The sequence below is a fragment of the Typopeltis vanoorti genome, chromosome 1, assembly GCF_054136105.1.
Source record: "Typopeltis vanoorti isolate ZY-2024b chromosome 1, IOZ_Tvanoo_1.0, whole genome shotgun sequence".
NCBI lineage: Eukaryota > Metazoa > Arthropoda > Arachnida > Uropygi > Thelyphonidae > Typopeltis > Typopeltis vanoorti.
Window position 1 is genome coordinate 8,584,825 of NC_143549.1, and position 23,582 is coordinate 8,608,406.

General features: G+C 37.5%; 1 protein-coding gene across 1 annotated transcript in view; it reads left to right on the plus strand.

Annotated features, from left to right (window-relative positions):
• LOC150109767 (bestrophin homolog 17-like) overlaps positions 1-23,582 on the plus strand; it is a 226,406-nt gene that overhangs the window by 143,740 nt on the left and 59,084 nt on the right. The window contains exon 8 of the mRNA XM_090409019.1: positions 18,284-18,550. Coding sequence (XP_090265145.1) covers positions 18,284-18,550 — 267 coding nt within the window. The remainder of the gene's footprint in view (positions 1-18,283; positions 18,551-23,582) is intronic.

The window sequence follows — 23,582 nt, forward strand, 5'->3', positions numbered from 1 at the left end:
TGGCAAAATACCATCCAGTCCCACAGCTTTACTGACATCCAGAGTACTCAGTATCTGAAACAAACTCTCCTCCTGTACCTCCAGACCTCGTACCAGTCCTATCCCTCTAGCATTAAAACTGACTCCTCTAGGATGAAATACTCCAATAAAGTGTTCATTGAACAATTCCACTATGTCCTCTGCATCAGTCACTCTATTCCCATTTTTATCCCACAATATCATTCTTCCACAGTCATTTCTCCTCCTACTGGCCACATAGCTAAAAAATTCCCTAGGATTTTCTTTGGATCTTAGGGCCAATCTCCTCTCATATTCCAGTTTCGCTTTCCTTACCACACTAGTCACTCTTCTGGCCTGTGTCTCATATTCCTCATGCATCTCTTCACCTGTCTCCTTATATCTCTTCCATAGCCTCTTTTTCGCATGCAATTCCTGTTTAATATTGTTTGTCATCCACTTTACTCCAAATTGCGTCCTCTTCTTCACTCGTGGTATACAACTTACCATTGCTGATAACAAATATTCTTTCACAATTTCCCACGCACTGGTGATATCCCGGCCTTCCAATACCTCCCTCCATGAAACTTCCCGAAGTTGACGTCTAAGACTATTATAATCACCTGCCTTATAATTCCACATAAGTTCCCGTCTCTTTGATACTCCTGCATGTCTATTCATTTTCCAAGTCAACACCATATGGTCACTCTCTCCAACTGGTGGGAGAGACGTCAACTCAGTTATTATCAACTCTTCTGATGCTATAACCAAATCCAAAATTTTTGAACCTCTTGTTCCCTCTGTTACATGTTGCCTAAGACATTTGTCCCTCAAGAATTCTAGAAATTCCATTCCCCTATTGCTACATGCATCTTCCTCTCTCCAATTTATACTACTGAAGTTAAAATCTCCCATAGCAATCATTCTTCTTGCACTTGCCAAACTTAGCTGTCTAAACATCTCCTGGTCCCCATCCTCTGTGCTTCTGGGTCTGTAGCAACACCCTACTAAATATCCTGTCTTGCCTACCTCTACCTCACACCATACGCTCTCAAAATCATTTGTCTCACTTCCTTCCAAATTCTCCACTCTTAGAGGACATAGGTCATCACTTATCATAAGCAGTACCCCACCACCACACTTTCCCCTCCTATCCTGACGAAAAATGCTATACCCAGCAACTTCTATTCCTGTTGTTATATCCCCTTCTGTCAACACGTCTCAGTGATCGCAATAATTTTTGGCCAGGCTGATGCTATCTGAGCCACCAATTCCTCTCCCTTATTCCGGATACTCCTGGCATTAGTATACAGCATATAAATGCCATTGTTTCTATACTCCACTGGGCTCAGTGTTACCTGACATTGTCTCCCTTCTCCCAAGTATCCATTCCCACAAGAGGCCACCCCTGCTATCATCCTCCCTTTGACACACTGACTCGTTCAGAACAGCAATCTCTCCAGATGCCTACGTCCTTCCTCATTCAAATGTAAACGGTCTCTCGCATACAACTCCTCTCTTTCCTCAAACGTACTCCAAGCATCCACATATACCAGTCCTCTCTTGTCACACATTCTCGCTATTATGCCATTCAATATCACCGCTCTTCTGCTCAGCTCATCATTATCATACCTAGGCAACACGCACACTATTTTTCCTCTCTCTGTCATCTTCCGTACAGTCTCAAGCAAAAATCTCATATCTCTCGCTGCCTGACTTACATTACCACTCAAGTCATTCGTTCCTACCATCACAATCATCTCATCCACCCTTTCACCTCTCTTAATTGCCATAGCCACCCTTTCTATTGTTCCTCCTGGCAAACACTCCTCACGCATCCTATCTTGAACACCACGGATCATTGAGTCGCCATACATTATACCTCTTACCATTACCTCGCTCCTATTGTTTCCATTCTCTCCTCTTCTTTCATTCCCATACCTCTCTCTTCTACTGTTTCCATTCTCTCCTCTTCTAGCACTCCCATACATCTCTCTCATTCCCTCTCTCCTACTGTTTCCATTTTCTCCACTTCTAGCACTTCCATATCCCTCTCTCATTCTGTCTCTCCTACTACTGTTTCCATCCGCTCGTCTTCTAGCATTCCCATACCTCTCTCTCATTCCATCTCTCCTACCATTTCCATTCTCTCCTCTTCTAGCACTTCCATATCTCTCTCTCATTCCGTCTCTCCTACTGTTTCCATCCTCTCGTCTGCTAGCATTCCCATACCTCTCTCTCATTCCCTCTCTTCTACTGTTTCCATTCTCTCCTCTTCTAGCACCCCCATACCTCTCACTCATATCCCTAAATTCTCTCTCTCTCCTACTCTGATTCGCCTTGCATTTATCTCTTCCATTCTCCTAATCTTATCTTTCATATTTCTGCTCTCATTCACAAGACATTCCACCTCCTCTTTCAACTCATCTATCTCCCTCTGCAGGTCAGCCACTCTTAATCTAAATTCACTCTCCCAAACAAAACCATCTCCTAAACTTCCACAGTCATTCACACCTTCCACACTATCAACTATTTTCTCATTCTCTCCTATCATACTACTTGTCTTCCTACATTCATTCCCCGTTCTTGGAGCAACAAAGTCGGATATCGATATATCTAATGTACTTATTTCCTCCAACTGCCTGCATTTTGCGCACATACACTCTCCACTCTCTTTAACAAGCCACATATGTAATTTCCGAGACGCATACATGCCGCAAGTACTGCATGCCACAAAGTCCCTTATGATATTGCTAATAATTGAGTTCTTAAATGGCGGAGGACTTGGCGTTACGCCACTTGCGACTGCTGCTGAATCCACCATCATTCCTTACTGCCAAGTAGCGTAATCTTTAATAATTATTCAATTAATAAATAAGAGGAAAAAAAAGTACAAACATCAGAACATTTAAGTACTAAATATAATTAAATAAAATGAAATATAACTAAATACAGTAACTTAGCTTCGTTTTGTCTTCCACCGTTACGCGTTCGATTCCGACGGTACCAAAATATATTATATCGCGACGGCAACTAACTTCCAAAAAACAACCACTGAAGTACACTCGTATTCAGAGAAACAATTTAGCACTCAAAAACGTAGAAAAACGGGGAAAAAAGCGGACTATTCACCGATTAATCACCGACTATTCACCGATTTGATTTTCTATACTAGCATTCATTGATATAACTCTGTCTTTAATAGTATTCCTACTTAATGGTAACTCTTTAATACACTTTACAATAGCTTCCTTATTATGAATGTCCTCAAATAAAAATGGTGCACACTTTACGAAAGCTTCTTTAACATAATCACCAACACTAAGTGGTTTCCCATGTTCAACAATAGTATGTGAAATACTGTAACTTGCGGCTACTAATTTGAAGGTCCTGAAACAAATTTAATTAAAATAGTTGGTGGGGTAGCAGTGTTCACTTTACTTGGCCAGTTTGCCTGTTTTGAGGGATGACAAGATTGTGATTCTGCCAGTTTTAGATGTTGCGATATGTATTCTTTCTTCAAAAGTTTTTTCTAGGAGCCGTTTGTGCTTAGTTTTAAAATGTCTTCTTACATTCCAAATTCTACTCACAGATAGCTAGCCACACAATTTACAGAGAACTTTATCACCTCTATCAATAACAAGAAGCTCAATGCAACTCTCTGCAACATCACAGGCCCTGTCCCAACCATCTCCTCACCCAAAGAAGTAGACACAGCGATCAATAAACTGGAAAGCACAATCCAAACTGGCCTTGCAACAGCCTCCTCCACCGTTACTGCTCAAACTAACCTGCTCCCAGAAGAGATTCTAAAGCTTATCTGCAACAAAAACAAGATTAGACGTCGATACCATGCAACACTATCGCCATTTTCAACATTTTTATCTCAGGCGTCCCAAGCACGGCATCAACCACTATCGCATTTTATGCGAATGACATGGCAATACTGACCAGATCGCTCAGACCATACCTGGCAACACAACGACTACAAAATACAGCAATGAATCTTGAAAAATGGTTTCGGATATGGAAAATTAATGTCAATGCAGACAAATGCACGGTGTTATGTCTTTGCCTTTTTCTTCTTCTTTATCAGTTGTTGTTTTATGCTACTTATTATCAGTTATTTCGTTTGCCGACAAATTTATAGTTATTTTATGACTGCGCCAGCAGGCAACTGAATTCTGATATACTATTCTAGGATACTAAGAAAAAGAATGCAGGGATCAAGAAGTTTGCAGTCGTGGTCCCGTTTCTTATGTTACTAATGGATTTCCCTCTAATACACGGTTAGTGATTTTCCAAGGTAATTCAATCCACAGAAACATGACAAACTCATTTGGTTCACACATAAGAAAATACATTTATTTGACACAAACATAGAGATACATTTTAGTTAAACCTTTAATTCTAAAAGAGTCTGAGTTCCCTCCCTTTTCTTAAATTAACACATCCAAAAGGTTCTACACTATAATTTCTTATACTGACAAAATCTTACACTTCTTTATATACTTATTCTCATACTCTGTTAATTTATACTAAATTGCCCGTTACTATCACACACATATAAAATGCATATATATATATACAGGTTAACTCTACAATTCTGGCATAAATTTCATGAGATAATGTTCCTTCTTATAATTCAAACTTTGTCCCTCCTCCCCAAAAAAATTTTAGCTAGCATTCAAATTAAGTTTTAACATAATAACATTAGTTTCCTTCTTTCTATACAAATGGTCCAAAGCCTCGATTTCCTATTCGGCCCAAGCCTAAGGAATGAGAGGTGTAGATAAAATGTCCAAATGCAGACAGTTCTTTAAACACTACACTGAAATTGGCTGTTTTCTCAATGTTCAGTTTCTCTTTCCTCCACGGTTACTCTAACTTAATACAAAGGTTTCAGCTTACTGTTCTTGCTTTATCTGGTAGATTTAGGACCTTTTCTAGATTCTCGGATCTCCTCACCGTATTTTCTTTGATGGCGTCTTGGCTATTCTTTTATTCTACTCGAAAAGAAGCACTTTTCACTGACTTATACACTGGCGTAAATTCACCAGCGGCCCTTTCTTCTAAAACTCTAGTTGCATTATAGCTGCAGCTTTGATCCACGTGGCACATATAGCAAGGGGAAATTCTTACTACGCATGGCGGCAAGCTTTCCACAGTAACACAGCTCTCCGCTCCGGAAACCAGGAACAGACGAAAAACAGAAAAGAAGAGAAGAGAGCAATTCAAATACCCGCTGAAACCTATATACCACAAAACAGTACCCTCACTCAGTGGTGTTGTCATGCATACGGCGGCTGCCGATTGGATACCGCGGCCCCGAACTGCCTTTGACATGGCCTAAAACTTGTATCACTTTATACACATCTTTTTAGCAATTATACATGATTTTTCTATCTTAATTAATTCATAAATACTCTGTTCAGATCATGGGCCCCTTTAACATCACTTAATATTTACAAAACTGAATATATACATGTTTTAGGTCATTAATAAGCACATTTTCTTTCTGGAGGCATAAGTATGTCCTTATCAAAAGTGAATCAGCACTTTTTCTGACACAGCAACGGCCATACTATTTACAAGGAAGAAAGCAGACCATCATGGAACAGTCACGATGTTCAATACTGATATCCCATGGCAAAAAGAAGTAAAATACCTGGGAATCAAACTAGATAACCATCTCAGCTTCAACTCCCACATCTCTCATGCCTGCAAAAAAGCAAACTCAGCAATAGCTCAACTCTACCCTCTACTCAATTGTAGAAGCAAAGTCAGTCCAGAAAACAAATTAAGAATATACAAAGCAATCATCAGACCTATACTGACTTATGGTTCACCAGCGTGGAGCCACACCTCCCCTGGCAACATCAAAAGATTACAAATAATCCAAACCAAATGCCTCCAAATGATCTTTGATGCCCTGTGGTTTGTAAGGAACACTATTCTCCATCAAGACGGAAACCTGCCAGACATACCTACGTTTTCCTCCAGATAGCAACCAAGTACTTTGCTCAGGCATCACTCCATCCCAACCTACTCATTTGTGAGTCATCAGATTACGATGAAAAAGACAGATGGAAACATAAACACCCAAAGGCGGCCCTGATCACAGATTGAAATCTTTCAACACAGCCCTAATTAGGGTGAGCCAAGTGCTCAAAACTTTCTTTCTTTAAACTGGGAATCATTCATAGCGATGAAGGGGTTCAGAATCCATGGGATTGATATCCATCAAGCCACATCAGTTACCAGTCTATCAATAACACCATATTGTTCAGTCCAGGCATCTTGGAAATTTCTTCCACTTCCTTTCTGTGATAATTTTAGTTTTTTTATTAGTCTAGCTGCCATTGTAAAAGGGTTCACAAATTAAAAAAGAGCACAATTATATACAGTGGTAATTAAGCAGTAATAATTAATAAGAACTAACAATTACTGGAAATGAATTATACACCAGCAACTCAAATTACTTAAGTGGCAGACCATGCAAGACTACCACTACTTCTTTCAGCAGGATTGCCAGATTTATTACCAGTACGTTCATAAAAACCTTGTTATGTTTTACTCTCTATGATGCTACTAAATAGCAGCTATTTAGTAGGTTTTGTTGCAACGTCATTGTAAGTTGTTACTATTTGCATTATTTAACAAAATTTACTGAATTTATTGCAACTATAAAAATGTTTTCATTATTTACTCAGATAAATTCAATATTTAATGCTGCGAATTATATTTTCTGTTAAAGTGGTTTTAAATATGTTTAGAACTTGTATTACTCAGTTGAGAGACTTGGAATGCATGCATGAACGAATTTCACACAGACGTCAAATGAAAACTTTAAGTTTATAATATATAAAGCACGTATTTATAAGTTTGTATCGTATAATATTGATAATAATTTTTATAAGTTTTTATAATATCATATGACTATGCAGAAATTATAATGATTAAGAAAGAAAACGTAAACTTAAAACGCTCGTTGTTTATAGGCTAGTTACAAAATAAAATAGAAATAAGCTAACTACAAAATAAAATAGAAATAGGCTAACTATAAAATATAATTCTTTCAAAGAACCCAAACCTACCTTCGCCTTAACTGAGAGTGATCTTACACAATTTATCGCAGTTTCTTCATCAGAATACCAATATTTTTCAACATCCAAGGTGTGTCACCTGAAACCCTCAAGTGTGTCTGTGCTGACAGCATATCATAGGTTCGCCATCACTGGTCTAGACAGTATGTAATGGAAGATATGTGAGGGTTGAGAGTTTTATATCTAATTATTTCATCAGAGGATGTGATTGTGAATGAGGTTTATAGGTGAGGGTGATCACTTTATGATCACTCTCACCTATAAACGTGATCACCTGGGTTCCACCTAGCCACATGAAGACTTCTGTAAGAAATGGATATATGTAGAATTACAAGGCTAGGGATTATGAGAAGCTTAAGAGACAGCATGGTGTTATAGCATGAAGTGAAAAGCTGAGAGGAAAAGAAATAAATGCTGCTTTGGAACTGAATGTGATACATAACAGCATTCTGGAGGTCAAAAGATTGAATAAAGTAGGTGTGAAATGGATGAATAAGGAGATTATTATTATTATGGCACTCTCCATGGAGTTGGTAGACTCATTGTGGGAGGTTCATTCAACTGACAACATATTTATCATTCCAAATCTTAAAATCTTTAACATTTAATGCAAGGAGTACTCCTTGCATTAACAACATATTCTGGTAATGCATTCCATTCACTGACAATTCTCCATGTAAAAAATCTATTTCCCACAATCCTCTTCACCACACTCATACAGACTTCCAGGGATGGCCTCTGTTTCTTCCTCTCTCGCCTTCTACTCTTTTTTATAATTCCCTCGGATTAATCTGATAAACTCCTCTCACCAACTTAAATATCTCTTTCTCTTATCCACCAAACTCTGCAATCCACATCTCCTCAACCTCTTTCCATACTTAGCATTCCAAATCATGATATTGTCTTAGTCACTCATTTCTGGACCCTTTCCAGTTTTCTACATCACATTGAAAACAAGGTGACCAAATCTGAGCAAATAGTCCAAGTGTTGTCTGACCAGTGTTTTATACAGTGGCACAATGACTTTCTTATCCGTAAATGTTAGAGTACTTCTTATCATAGCAGCACTACGATGTGCAGCCTTTGCAACATTTGCAATATACCCTCTAAACTTCAGTCTACTGTCAACTATCACTCCCAAATCTCGAATCTCATCCACTTACTGCAGTATGGCACCATCAATATAGTACGCAGCCTTATATTTCTGCGCTCTAAAATGCAACACCTTGCACTTGTTAATATTAATACTACAACCCCACTCCTTATTCCAAGTCAAAATTCTATTCAAATCTTCCTGAAGGGAATTAACATCAAAAGTGCTACTTATAATTCTTTCCAACTTTGCATCATCAACAAACAAATGAAGATCCCTCAGTCAGTCCAGATGATATACCATTTACAAACAAGTTAAACATCAAGTTTCCAAGAACAGAACCCTGGGTATGCCACTCATTTATCCTCCTTTTTTGATACACTGCTCCATCATACACAACTTGCTGGTATCATTCAGAGAGACACTCTACGATCCATCGAACATAAGGAACATACTATCATTCTAATCTTCTGCAGCTTATACACCAACTTATCATGGGGTAATCTATCAAAGATTTTTTCCTAAGTCTAAGAATATCATTATTATTATTATTATCCTAAGACTCCCATAGAGTCAAAGACTCATCTAGGAGGTCCTTTTGTCATTCACACAGCTCATCATATTGTGCCTTAAACATGCTCAAATTCTTTGCAGATAACACCCTGCCAGACAATGCATTCCAATCATTCACAACTCTGCATGCAAAAAACCTGATTCTCACTCCCCTGTCCCACCCTCCTTATACAGCTTCCAGGGATGATCTCTGGTTCTCTTCTGATCTTCCCCCATTTTCTGCATAACCTCTTCAACATTAATCCTATAACAACCCCTTCCTAACTTGTAGGTCTCTATCATATCACCTCTCTTTATCCTATCTACTAGACTGTAAATTGCATCTTCTCGACCTTTCTTGACATTCAACATTCTAGAGATCAGAAACTACTTTAGTCAGTCGCCTCTGGATCCTTTCTATCATCTCTTCATCCTTTTGAAAACCAGGTGACCAAATCTGTGCATAGTAGTCCATGTGTAGCCTAATCATAGCCTTATACAATGGAACAAGAATCTCCTTACTTCTACAAGTCAGTGTCCTCTGCATCATTCCCAGAATTTTTTGTGTTGTCCTCACAATTTTGGCAATGTGTCCCCTAAATTTCAGATCTTTATCCACTATCCACCCAATATCTCTTGTTTCCTCCACCTCCAACAATACATCCCAACCAAGCATAAATTCTACATTCCATCTTCCCAAACTTTAAAACCTTACAATTTGCAACATGGAACAGGCATCTCCATTCCTGTGATCATTCACTCAATCTATCCAAGTCTTCTTGTAAGGCCACAAATCTCAAATGCTCTACTCATCATAGTTCATGCCAACTTTGCATCATCTACAAACAGCTGAATATCCCCATTGAAATCTTCGCCAATATCATTAACATACAGGTTAAACAGCAGTGGTTCTTAAACAGACCACTGAGGCACACCACTAGTGACTTTCCTCTTCTGGGATATTGTTCTCCTATAGACAACTTGCTGATACCTATGAGATAGCCAGTCTCTGATCCAATACACTAATCTAACATCCAACTCCATCCACTCTAGTTTGACTATCAATTTATCATGTGATAATCTATCAAAAGCCTTTGCAAAATCTAAGTATACTACTGTGTATCTCTCCCCTCTGTCCAATGAAGCTGTCACCTTATTGTAATAAGTAAGTAGATTACTAAAACATGACTTCCCTTTAGCAAATCAATGCTATCCATCAATGAGAATATCATTGTTGGCAACCCAATTCTGGATCTTAGTTCTTACCAGCTTCTCCACCTTAACCACAACATCTAAAACACAGATAGGTCTATAATTTGATGCTTGAGTTCTATTACCTTCCTTATGAAGCAGCACGATCTTGCCCTCCTTCCACTCCTTTCGAACTTGACCCAGTGCAAGACTCATATTAAAAAAGTATGTCAGGGGAGATGCCAAGTCCCTGGCACATTACTTCAAAATACATAGTGATATATTATGAAGTCTCACAGCCTTATTAACATCAGGTTTGCTCAATTCCCCATATACCTCTTGCTCATTTACAATCAGTCTCTCCTCCTCATCATCACCTGCTCTCAACCATGATGTCATATTCACAAAAATGAAAGACTTGTATGAACTGCTTATTAAGTATCTCCACTATATCTTCTGCAGCAGTTGTTTTTATACCATTTTCTCCAATCAGTGTCATCCTTCCATAATCATTCCTTTTTTTTTTTTTTTTTGCTGGCTACATATTGAAATAACTCCCTATGATTCTTTTTGGCTTCATTAGCTAACTGCTGCTCATACTTTACTTTTGCTACCTTTACCAAACAAGTCACCCTCTATGTTTGTTTTGTGTTATCCTCATTTGTTTGTTCTTTGTAATCCTCATTTGTTTGTTCTTTGTAATCCTCATGGAATTGATTATTACCTCTCATGCTGATTCCATAATGCCTTTTTCCTCTGTATCTCATGCTTAATCTCTTCATTTATCCAAATCACATCTAATTTAAACTTCTGCCTCTTGGAATACATTTAGACATTGCTTCTACTAGACAGATCTTGAATATCCCCCAATATCTTCCCAGCTAACTTGACATTCCATGTTACACCTGCAAGCTGTCAACTGAGCTGTTCATAATCACCAGTCTTGTAGTTCCACACATACCCTTTTCTCACAGAGGTCTGCAGACTGCTGGCAACCACACAGGTAGTTCATTGTCACTCTCACTAATTGGAGGGTGATTTGATACCTCATTTATAATTACATTCTCTCTAAGACCCCATTCCTCGTGTGCCCTCTGTTACATACTGTCTGAAGTAGTTTTCCCTCAAAAACTCAAGAAACTCATTTTCTTTACTTCCAGTTGTTATCTCATCATCATCCCAGTCTATATTGCCATAATTAAAATTGCCCATAATGATCACCCTTTTCTTATTTGCTTGGCTAATTTGATTATACATTTCATAGTCACTACCATCCATATTACCAGTTTTATAACAGCATCTGACTAAGTACTTCATTCTATTCACCTCTATTTCACACCATACTGCCTCAAAACCACCACCACTATTTCCCTCTTGCATCTCTACTTTGTAGGGACACAACTCTTTCTCTGTCATCAGTAGCACTCCCCTCCCTTTTTTACTCTTTCTATCTTCACATTATACCCTTCGATCTCTATTCCTGTCAGAATGTCATCTCATCCAATCCTATCTCACTAATTCCAACAATTTTTGGGTGAACAAACTCAATTAATGCATCCATTTCATTTCAATTGTTTCTCACACTACTATCATTTGTATACAGCTCTTCCCTAGATCTATAGCTAGTTCCACTGATACCATTTATTTGATGTGATGACTTCTCCATGCTTAATTTGAGTCATTTTTTTTCTCCTTATTCATTTTAGAACGTTCTTCAAATCCGACAGTTTTCTTTTGATCCCAGGTCATCACCCTTTTCCCTTTTTGTCTACACAAGCATTCACATCCTCTTGGAGCATCAAACTTTCTCATGCTGTGTTCCCCTGTTCACCCTGAGCCTCCCCGTTTCCCTTTCTATCTTACACACCTGTTCTCTCATTCTTTATACTTATGCCACTCACTTCTTTGTTCATAACCACCTCTTCAATCACTCCTGTCTTACTCTCCCGTTCTTCCACATTGTTCACTTGATCAGATTCATTCTCTGCTCTCACTTCTCTACCTTCCAGCAGCAGTCTGATACCACTGAAGTGGTATCAGACTGCTGACTTGCAACAAAACCATTCAAATGCAGTCCATCATTCTTATACAGTTCACTTTGTCTTTGAAACTCATTCTACACAATAACAAACTGCACTCCTTTCTCTTCACACATTTCCGTAACATATCATTCATAATTCTTGCTCTCTGCCTCATCTGACCACTGTCATATCTGGATAACACACTTACTACCTTTCCTATCACACTGTTATCTTTTATCCATCTCAACAACCTCCTGATATTATTATCATCATCATCATCAAATTCCTGCCATGTACCCTCAAGGGGTGTACAGGATATGACAGTACTACATGAAAAAATTACATCATTACTAACTTCCTATCTACAATTTTCCTCCAAATCAGTCTCTCACTTGTCAAGACTCCAACATTATCAGATCTTATATTTCTATTGTCTAAGGCACTTTGTACCGTATCAATCCACCTATATCTTGGTCTTCCTCTGGGTCGTTTTCCTGCAAACCTGGCAGAGAACACTTGTTTTGCTAATCTTTCCTCTCCCATTCTATTTAAATGACCATACCACCTGAGATTAGCTCTGCTAACGCATTCCTGGATGCTGACAATGTCAAGTTCTTTCCTAATATCCTCATTTATAATATGATATTGCCGTTAATGCCATCTGTTCACGCCTCGAATCTTTCTCAGGACTCTCATATCTGCGGTCTCTAGTCTTTGGTCAAGTGTTTTACTTCTGATCCAGCTCTCAGATCCATAAGTTAAAACTGGTTTGAACACTGTCTTGTATACAGCTAATTTAGTGTTCCGACTAATTTCTCTCTTACTCCATATGAATTTATTCAATTGACTTCCTACCATACCAGCTTTGTTGATTCTGTTGTCTATTTCCATATTTAATTTACCATCTTCACTAAAAATCGTGTCTAAGTAGCTGAAATGTTTTACTTGTTCCACAGGTTCTCCATTCACAACACAGTTGACATTTTCAATGATTCTGCCTATTTTCATTGTCTTTGTCTTTTTATTGCTGACCTTCATACTATATCTATTACAACAGCTATTCAATTTAGTCAGAGAATCTTGCAGACTTGTAGCGGATTTATTTAGAAGTATAACATCATCCGCATAAAGCAAAGAGCTGACATTAACATCTCCAATTTTGATATCAGGTTTAATACCACTTTCCTTCATAATGTGATCCATATAGATAACGAATAACAGAGGGGATAATGTACATCCTTGTCTCACACCAGATTTAACATTAAACCATCTTCCTGTACTTCCTTCAATTCTAACTGCTGACTTACAACTCAAATAAAGACTAAGTATTGCTTGATATAATGCCCCATTGAAACCATATAACTGCAGTGTATTGAATAGCTTCTCTCTTGGCACCTTGTCATATGCCTTTTCCAAATCGACAAAACTCAAATACAGATCTTTGTTATATTCCCAGGCTTTCTCGACTATTTGAATTAAAGTGAAGATCTGATCCTGACAGCCTCTATTTGTCTGAATCCAGCTTGTTCTTCACCAAGCTTTTCTTCCACAATTCTTCTCAACCGTTTCTCAAGTATACTTGCATAGATCTTGCCAGGAACACTCAGTAGGGAAATACCTCTGTAATTCTCACATTCAGTTTTATTTCCCTTTTTATATATGGGTACTATGAGAGCTCTACTCCAATCATCGGGAATTCGTCCCTCTGTCCAGGCTTTCTGAACTATGCAGTGCAGCCACTGTAAGACTCTTATACCACCATACTTCAGCATTTCTGGTCGAATATCATCTACTCCTGCTGCCTTTCCATGTTTCAAGCCTTTGATGGCTTTTTCTACTTCAAGTATGGATATGTATTCCTGACTGCATGCCTGGTCAGTGTTTTTTATCACTGTGCTGTCATCACTGCTTGTTTCATTTAGCAGTTTTTCAAAGTAATTACTCCATACTTCAAGGATATCTTTTTCTCCTGTTTTCATGTCACCTTTATCATCTCTAACTCCTTTTACAGCACTCTTTCCTCCATTCCTAAGCTTCTTCAACAACCTCCAGAATATTTTGCCACCTTCTTGATATTTATTTTCTATATTCTTGCCAAAATCCTCCCATGACTTTTGTTTAGCTAGTTTTACACACTGTTTAGCTTTCTTACATTTGTCTCTGTATTCTGTAAGAGTAAAAGCTGACTTATTTGCCAGGAATGCTTTCTTCTTTTCCTTCACTGCCTCTTTAACTTCCTGTGTCCACCAGGGAGTTCTGATTATTTTATCCTTGCACACAACCTCACCACATGCCTCTCTGGCAGAATCAATCAATGTTTTCTTCAGAGTTTGCCACTGAATCTCCAAGGTTTGATTCCTGTTCTCAAACTCTTTCATTTTTTCTTCGATAATCTTTGTGTATTTTAGTCTACAGTTCACATCTGAGAGCTGCTCGACTTTTATTTGCTTTAAAACTTTCTTACATGTCATTCTTTTCAGTATGAACTTCAATTTTATCCTGCTCAAGACTAAATAGTGATCACTTCCAATTTCAAATCCTCTGTACACTCTGGTGTCCTGCACCAGGGAGAAAACATCACTATCAACAATAACATAGTCAACGAGACTTTTCTTATTCCTTGCCTCTTCTCTCCATGTGAATTTGTGCACATTTTTATGTTGGAACATGGTGTTAGTAATAACCAGTCCATGTCCTGAGCAGAAATCCAACAGATATTTGCCATTATTATTAGCTTTGCTCTTTTCACCAAATTTTCCCAAAATATTTTTGTATGTCTCACTATCATTTCCTACTCTGCTATTTAGATCCCCAACAAGGACCAACTTTTCCTTTTTCATTGTGTCAGTTGCTTTTTCTAAAGCGTCAAAAAATTCCTCCACTTCTACCTTAGTAGAACCTTCTGTGGGACCATAGGCACAAATAAATCTCATTGTCCAGTTCCCCATTCTCATATTTGCCCACATTACTCTACTTGAGACTGACTGCCATTCAACAAGATTAGCCTCGTATTTTGTGTTGAATACTATGGCTACTCCTTCTTTTCCTTGATTGTCATTGCCTGAATATAACATTTTGTATTTATTGCTCAGAAAGATCTCACCAGTTTTGGTCTTTTTTGTTTCAGTCACCCCTATTATGTCGATCTGGTACTTATCTAATTCCTCAGCTAGCTCCATTTCTTTGCCATTCAGGCTTCTTACGTTGATAGTACCGATCTTTAACTCTGGTGATGTTGAGTTGGGGTTTGTTTTCAGATTTGTTCCAGTAGCTGACTTTTCGTTGTTCGCCCTGGTTCCCTGGTGAAAACAACGGGGGCCTTGTTTAACCGGGCGACGCCCCAGCCGGCATGAAATTTTGTCATGTTGTACCATCATTTTTTATTTTGGTTTAACCAATAAGAATACAATTTGGTCGGCTAAATCCCAAATTGCCAGCTCATCCTCGTTCGTTCAGTATCCAAGTAGATACCCAACAGGGTGCACCACGAGAAGGTGAGGATTGGACATTAGGTCAGAAGCCCTGGTCGCTTCTCCGCATTCCTTTAAAGGGTATGTGGAGGTCTCCTCTCAGTTATACAGCTTTGACCCTTAAGCACTCCTGATATTATTATTATTATTTGACACCTCCAGGGAGTCCAAGACTCATTGAGGGAGGGCAACTACTCTACAACTCTCCGTCTCCACCACTCAACCTCATCCACCTATTACATCCTCTATGTCAATGCCATCTACTGTCGATCACCAGTACTTTCACAGACAATCACAAACATCCATGTCCTTAGCAGGATTCGAACCCAGCCTTTTGGCTGGAGAGTGGATATGCCAACCACTCAGCCATCAATCTGATGTGTTTTTTGCCCCAAGTCATGTCATTTGTTCCCTATTACAATTACCAAATCTTTTTGTTTGCTTACTTCTCATATCCAATGCCTCAGTCACTCTACTCATTCTACCTCCTGGAAAACAAACCTCGTGCATCCTCTCATCCAGCACACCTTTAATAATTGAATCACCATGCAACGCCATTTGCTGATATGTATTTCCATACATATCTCAAAGTCTCTTAACTTCATTCTGCATCCATTTAATCTCTTGCCTCAACTTAATCAACTCAACTTTTAAATCTCAGGTCACATTTTCATGTCATTCACTCTCTCAATTTTGTTGCTAGTCATACATGCTTATTTGAAGTCAGTGCCGCTCACCACATTACCTTTAACTGCACTTTGGTTTTTAACTTCCTCTATATTTGTATCACTTTTGTCTTTCTTACCATTGATTGCTAAGTTTCTCAGATCACTTGTTCTCTTTTTCAAAACTTTTTTACCATTTTCTGCTACTCTTTTACACCATCCTTCTTTTCTATCAGATGAGCACTCATCCTCCTCACGGCATTCTCACTACCAATATCACTGTATATGATTCTCCCTTATCTAACACACTCGTTACCTCATCATAAAATGCAAGTAAATTGCTAAAACAAGACCTACCCTTTACAAATCCATGCTGACTATCATAAAGAATGCTATGTCCATCAACCCAATGCTGTATTCTATTCCTAACTAATCTCTCTTCAACACCTTCATTACAACTGCAGACTGGTCTATAATTAGAAACTTCTGTCCTAGAACTATGCTTTGGAGTGGGTACTATTTTTCCTTCTTTCCACTCCTTAGGAATCCTACTCACTGCAAGACTTTTATAAAACAACCAGGTCAAGAGCCAAGCTAACTGTTGTGCACATTCCTTAAGAATATGTGGTGATATGTCATCCATTCCCATAGCCTTATTAACATCTAAACTCAATCAACATCTGATACACCTCTGATTCTTTCACTTTCAATTCTCTCAATATTTGCCCCACTTCTGTATATTACACCACATCATTTACACCAGTATGATATACACTGATAAAGTGCTTGTTCAATGATTCCACTATATCCTGTCATTCTGCTGCCATGACTATCTACCATTGTCAACCTGCCATAATTATTCTTTCTCTTGCTTGCAATATAAGCAGAAAAACTCCCTTGAATTAAACTTGGCCTGACTAGCCAATCTCTTCTCATACTGCACTTTTCTTTCTTTACCATGCCGTAATCTTTCTAGCCTGCACTTTATATTTTCATGGATCTGATCACCACAAACTGTCTTGCATTATCTTCGATCTCTTCTTTTCCAACAAAGCTTACTTGATTTCACTATTCATCCATTTCACTCCTACTCTATTTACTTGCTTAACCCTAGATATGTAGTTATACATTGCTTGCAGTTGATGTGGTTGATAGGAAGATTCTGAGAGGAACTGTTTAGTTGTTTGCTCATGATGCAAAGTTGGATAGAGCAATTGTTAATACAGATGATGTTAAAATTTTGTAGGATGATTTGGATAGACTGGCAGTCTGGACAAAGGAGAATGGATGCCAGTTTAACATGGCAAAGTGTAAGGTTATGCATTTTGGTGTGATAAAATTACCAGACTACATTGGTAGAAAACTGTACTCCAGGAAATTGATGAAGCCAGAGATTTGGGAGTGTTAGTGGATAGGGAGTTAAAATTTAAGGGCAACATATCAAAAGTGGCCAAAACAGCTCGTCATATTACTTGGTTACTGAAGAATATTTTGATGAGCAGAGACAAGCAGGTTATTGTTCCTTTTTTTTTTTTGTATAAAGCCTTGATAAGAGCCCATCTTGACTTCAGCGTTCAGATCTGGGCACCAGGGTTTCTTGGTGATGAGGAAGAGCTGGAGAAGATCCTGAGGCAAGTGACCAAGATGGTAGCAGGTCAATGGAATGAACCTTACAAGAACAGGTTGAAGATTTGTGGATTAGAGATACTGGTTGATAAGCGGAAAAGGGGTGATATGATTGAGACATACAAATTACTGATGGGTATTTACAGATTAATTCATTCTAAATTTTTCAGAACAGGTCTGGTGGTGAGACAACTAGGTGCCATCCTTGGAAACTGAATAAGGGTTTTAGAACTAGATTTTTTGTTTGGAGAATGGTGAATGAGTGGATTAGGTTGCCAGAGTCTGTTGTGAGTGCCATGACTGCAAATGTGTTCAAAGCAAAGTACGATAGATATTGTGCAAATGTTGGATAGTGCTTAACACGATGTTGAGGGCCTCCCTCAATGAAACTAGGGACTCCTTGGAATAATTCATAATAATAATAGTAATAATAATAATATTATGATGATAATAATGATGATAATAATGAAAAAAAAAACCATGTCATGTACATTTATTAATGTTATGGGAAATTATTTCATGTGTCATGATGTTTGAATTGTTTTTCTATTTATTTGTATAGGGTGCCACAGGAACAACAGGGCCTTCTTGTTCCAGATTTCTCAGAGGAGGATGATGATGAAGTGGCAGCACAATACAGCGGAATGGGAAATCGACGTGCATCTGTGTGGACTATTGTTGGGGGAAAGATCAGTAACCAATTCAGTGTTAGCAACCAGAATTTGGATTCCGAATCTTTGGGAAGTTCTTATTCTATGTACATTGGACCAAATGCTCCTCCACAACAACCTCCAGCAGATGACAACAAAAAAGCTTCAGGTACCTGGGGGTAAGATTCTGCCCCATTTTCTTTTTTTAACATAAATCTTATACAGTAATTTGTTTCTATTATGCAGTATTCCAGATTTACCAACAGAAGAATTAAAACTTGAAGTGGCTTCCTAGAAGCCATATTCATCCTGAGATCTGTTGACATCTTAAGAAAAGTTTGAGATCAGAACTTATGATTTACTGTTTGTATATTCCTTCTCATCAGGATTTTTCATTTGCACCTCAGTGAGTGACTGAGAGTTCATTTACCATTCATCTGATCTCTTGCAGCTGATAATTCTAAAACCACCACAGCACAGATGTTCAAGGATTTACAACAGAAATAAATTAAGGTCATAAAATTAATTCCCACTATGGAGTAGGTCTCAGATGCTCAAACAACAATATCCTATTTTAAAATAGCTAAAATGAATTAAGGAAAAAATCTTTCCTATAACTAGATATCGATTTAAAATGTAATTAAAAAGCTATTGCTCAACATTTTTTGTGCCCCCCCCCTCACCCTCCAAAAATAAAAAAATTATTGCCAGTTTATTCAAGAAATATTGAAAACAGAAGATAGCAAAATGATGAACCCCTGAATTGTTCGTCATTAGACCAAAATATAGAAGCCTATAGTATGCTGTAATGAAAAGCACTGAAGAAAAGAATAAGAAAAATTTGTGATACTTAAGAATCATATAAACAAGGCCTGAATAAGAAAAATTTGTGATACTTAAGAATCATATAAACAAGGCCTGAGTAGCCATTTTTATTATGATTTCATGATACCAAATCTGCAGATGGAGGATCATTATAGATTTTTAGTTGCCTACTAGAAATGAATATAGAAAATTTTTCTACATATTTTTTTTGGCTGATTCCAGAGTTGATCAATTTTTGGCAGACAAGTAGACTTTTTTTTTTCTCTCAGGCCTTTTTCCCCTTATGGAATCATTGTCTCTAGCATGATTCCCACATCATGACATGACATGACATAATGTGAGAATTCTCTCAACCTTGGTGATGACGAGTTAGAAACCAGCTGACTATCAGTTTCCAAAAACATTTGGGCTAAAACAGCACTACCTCCTCTGGAGAATGAAAAGACATCTTAGTGTGCAACTGTACACCAGTAACAACAACATAAAGATTGAAAAGCAATGGTCTCAGTACTTATTTTATATATATTTTAATCTAAATAAATTTAAAATAACCTTGAAGAGTACCACAGAGCACTACTGACTGGATATTGTACGACACTATAATTTCTATTTACAATCACTCCAAGACTCCTCGTTTCCTCCACTTCTTCCAGTATATAGTAATGTTAATTTTTTTTTTAGATTCTTGAGTATTTACTTATATATTTTCCCTTTATGTTTTAAAGGTTCTTTCCCCAGGTGCATATATTTGGTGTTTCACTATGCCACATAAATGAAAACAAAGTTTTCTTTTTATATATTTATATATTTTTACACACACACACACATATATATATGTAAACACGACATTTAAAATAAGTTTGTATTAAAACAGTAGTGAGCCTTTTACTCACCCATGCATACACATTAATAACTTTAAAATAATGGGTTTTCTGGCATTATATAAAGATATCTGTAAAGGCAGATGTTAGCAAGCAAATCGGCCACGAGAACACATGCAGTTTACTGACAAAAAAATACTGTTGTTGGTTTTGCGAGATAGATGGCATTGATAGTGGTGTTCTTGAGTGTATCTGGAGAATTAAGTAGTTGTGGATATGGTGAGATGAATGCAGCAGAGTAGAGTGGAGTACCCTCTTGTTATGAGTCATTGGACTCCTTGGAGGTGTCATATAACAATAATAATAATAATATATTTTAGTCAGAGTTCAAACAGACATTCACAGAAAACATGGTGAACTTGCTCTGGAGAATCAGAACACAAATTTCTCATCAGTCCTTAAGGGAAACAGCAGGAACAAATTTTCTTGCTCACAATTCATATCTGTCTATCCAATATATGCCTAACAAGCATTCAGTTAAAAACTTAAAACAAGTAACAAAAATATCAACAGCGTTCTTCATAAAACTCAGCTATCCAGTGCTGAAGCAGGAAACAGCATATATATGTAATGTTCCAGCTTTTTTTTTTTTTAATAGGAACTTGAACGTATAAGTAATCCACAAAAATACAACTTTTCATTCCTTATTTTATAAAGGGAATTATTTCCAACTTTCCCTTATATTCTTCCATCTGTTTCAGTTTTTATGCCTCTCTGCATCTATATATATATATATATATATATATATGCAATGATGAGTTTGAAAGATGCATTGTAGAATCTAAAGAAATAATCCTGGATCCTTCACACATGAACAGCAATCTAAGTTACAGTTTGCCTGATTCCCATAGCACAGTAATCCAATATTGGCGCTCCAAAATCAGCTATCACTCAGCATCAACTCATGCTAATAATGCCACGCGGTCTCTAATTCAAATATGACTGTTGCCATTCTCCTAACTCTTTTGTGTTAAACTGAAAAGCCCATTTTTTTTTACCATATTAGTTTTGTAAATTTTTAGATATTTCTCACTCACCTGAAGAAGTCAGAACTCCGATGAAACTAGTTGTGATTCATTAAAGTTTTTTATTATACTCCTCGGGTTCTAGTCAGTATAATTCATCATCATCATCATCATGCATATCAAGGATTTAGGCCTAGCATGGCCTGTTCCTGCCTTAGAAGTCATCGTTGAATCGTTTAAGAGGACGTCCTAGTTTTCTTTTTCCTAATGGCTTGTACTTTAAGGATTGTTTTGGTAATCTTTCTGTTTTCATTCTTTGAACGTGTTCCATCCATTTATGTTTATATTTTTTAATTTTTTCTATTACTACTTCTTGGTTTAATTCTTTCATAATATCCTCATTTCTTTTGTGATCAAATAGGGTATACTTTGCAGTTTTTCTCATAAACTTCATTTCTGCTGTTGTTAATCTTTGTTTGTCTTTTTGTTTTATTGTCCAGATTTTACTTCCATACATTTAAGACTGGTAGGGCTAATGTATTGTATATTTTTAGCCTGGTTTGTTTTTGAACTAGGTTTGGTTTAAATATAGAGTTAATTACGCCTGTTATTTTTAAATATTTTGCAATTTTTACATTTATAACTTTTTCATTTTCATATGTGATCATACATCCTAGGTAGTTAAATGAATTCACCTGTTCTAAGATCTTGTTATCTACACAGTGGTACTTCTGGATTTTGCTAAGGCTTTTGACAGGATACCCCCATAGAACACTGTTACGCAAATTGGAGCAGATGGGAATGGATACTAAATTGGTGATATGGATAGGAGAATGGCTCAGGGAGAGATACCATAAGGTGGTGTATGGAGGAGCCGAGTCCAGAATGAGACAGGTGACCAGTGGTGTGCCTCAGGGCTCTGTGCTTGGGCCATTATTGTTTAATTTGTATATAAATGATACAGGAAATGTCTTAAAGGGAGATATTCAGTTGTTTGCTGATGATGCAAAGTTGGGTAGCGCAATAAAAAATCAAGCTGATGTTGAAAGTTTGCAGGATGATTTAAATAAGCTGGTAAAATGGACAAAAGATAATGGATGTCAGTTCAGTGTGGAAAAGTGTAAAGTCATGCATTTTGGGATTAAAATATTACCAGCTGTGTACTACATTGATGGAAAGGTACTCCAAGAGATTGATGAGGCTAGGGACTTAGGGGTGTTGGTAGATAGGGAGATGAAGTTCAGAGGACACATTACTAAGGTGTCCAAGATTGCACATAGGATTACTTGGTTGTGCACAATAATTCATATGGGACATAATCAAGGCCTTATACAATGGCATCATAACCTCTTTATTTCACCATGTCAGGATTCTCCGCATCATTGCCATTACCTGATGAGATGTATTCTCAAATTGTGCAATGTGACCCATCAATTTCAGGTTCCTGTCCACCATCACTCTCAGATCTCTCATCTCTTCTACCTCCTTTAAAGTTTCCCCACCAAGTGTGTGCTTTGCATCCTATAGTTGCTTACAAATTTCAAAGCCTTACACTTTGCAACATTGAACTAATAGTTCCACTTACCTGCCCATTCATTCAATCTATTCAAGTCCTGTAAGGCCATAACATCTGCTTGACTGTGCATTGCTTTCCCCAATTTTGCATCATTTGCAAACAGCTGCATATCCTCATTTTAACCTATCCAAATATCATTAATATACAAATTGAACAATAATGGTCCCAAAACTGACCTCTGCTGCACACCACTGGTGACTGTCTTCTTTCAGGATGATGCACCCCATATGCAACTTTCTGAAATATCTGACAGCTAGTCATTGATACAACTCAGAAGTGTGTTATTAATGCCATCCACTTCAATTTATTTAAAAGCTTATCATGTGTAGTCTATCAAAAGCTTTTGCAAAATCAAAGTATACCACTGTGTATGCATCTCCCTTGTCCAAGGCATTTATCATCCTGTTATAGTACATAAATAAGTTAATAAAACACAATCTCCCTTTAACAGACCCATGCTGATAACCACAAAGAACACTACTGTTATTAACCATTTCTGTATACTATTTCTACCAACCTCTCTTGTACCTTCACTACAATTACAGATAGATTGGCTTGTAATTTGTACCTGCAACCTTATCACCTTTATGCAGTGGAACAATTTCACCTTCTTTCCATTTCTTGGAACCTGTGCTGTTATAAGACTCTTGTTATACAAGCATGCCAGTGCTACTGCTAATTCCCTGGAACATTCCCTTAAGACAGGTGATTATAATAGTCTCTGATATCAACTTGGGGCAGTTCTATGGAGGGCAGAATTGGAAGGCCCAGATATCATTAGTGCATGGGAAATTGTGAAGGAATATTTGTTAGCAGCAATAACAAGTTGTATTCCATGAGTGAAAAAGCAGACACAATAAAGTGGATGATAAATAATATCAAACAGCAACTGCAGGTGAAAAAGAGATTATGAAAGAGATATAAGGAGAGGGATGGAGAACAGATGTATGAAGAATATAAGGCC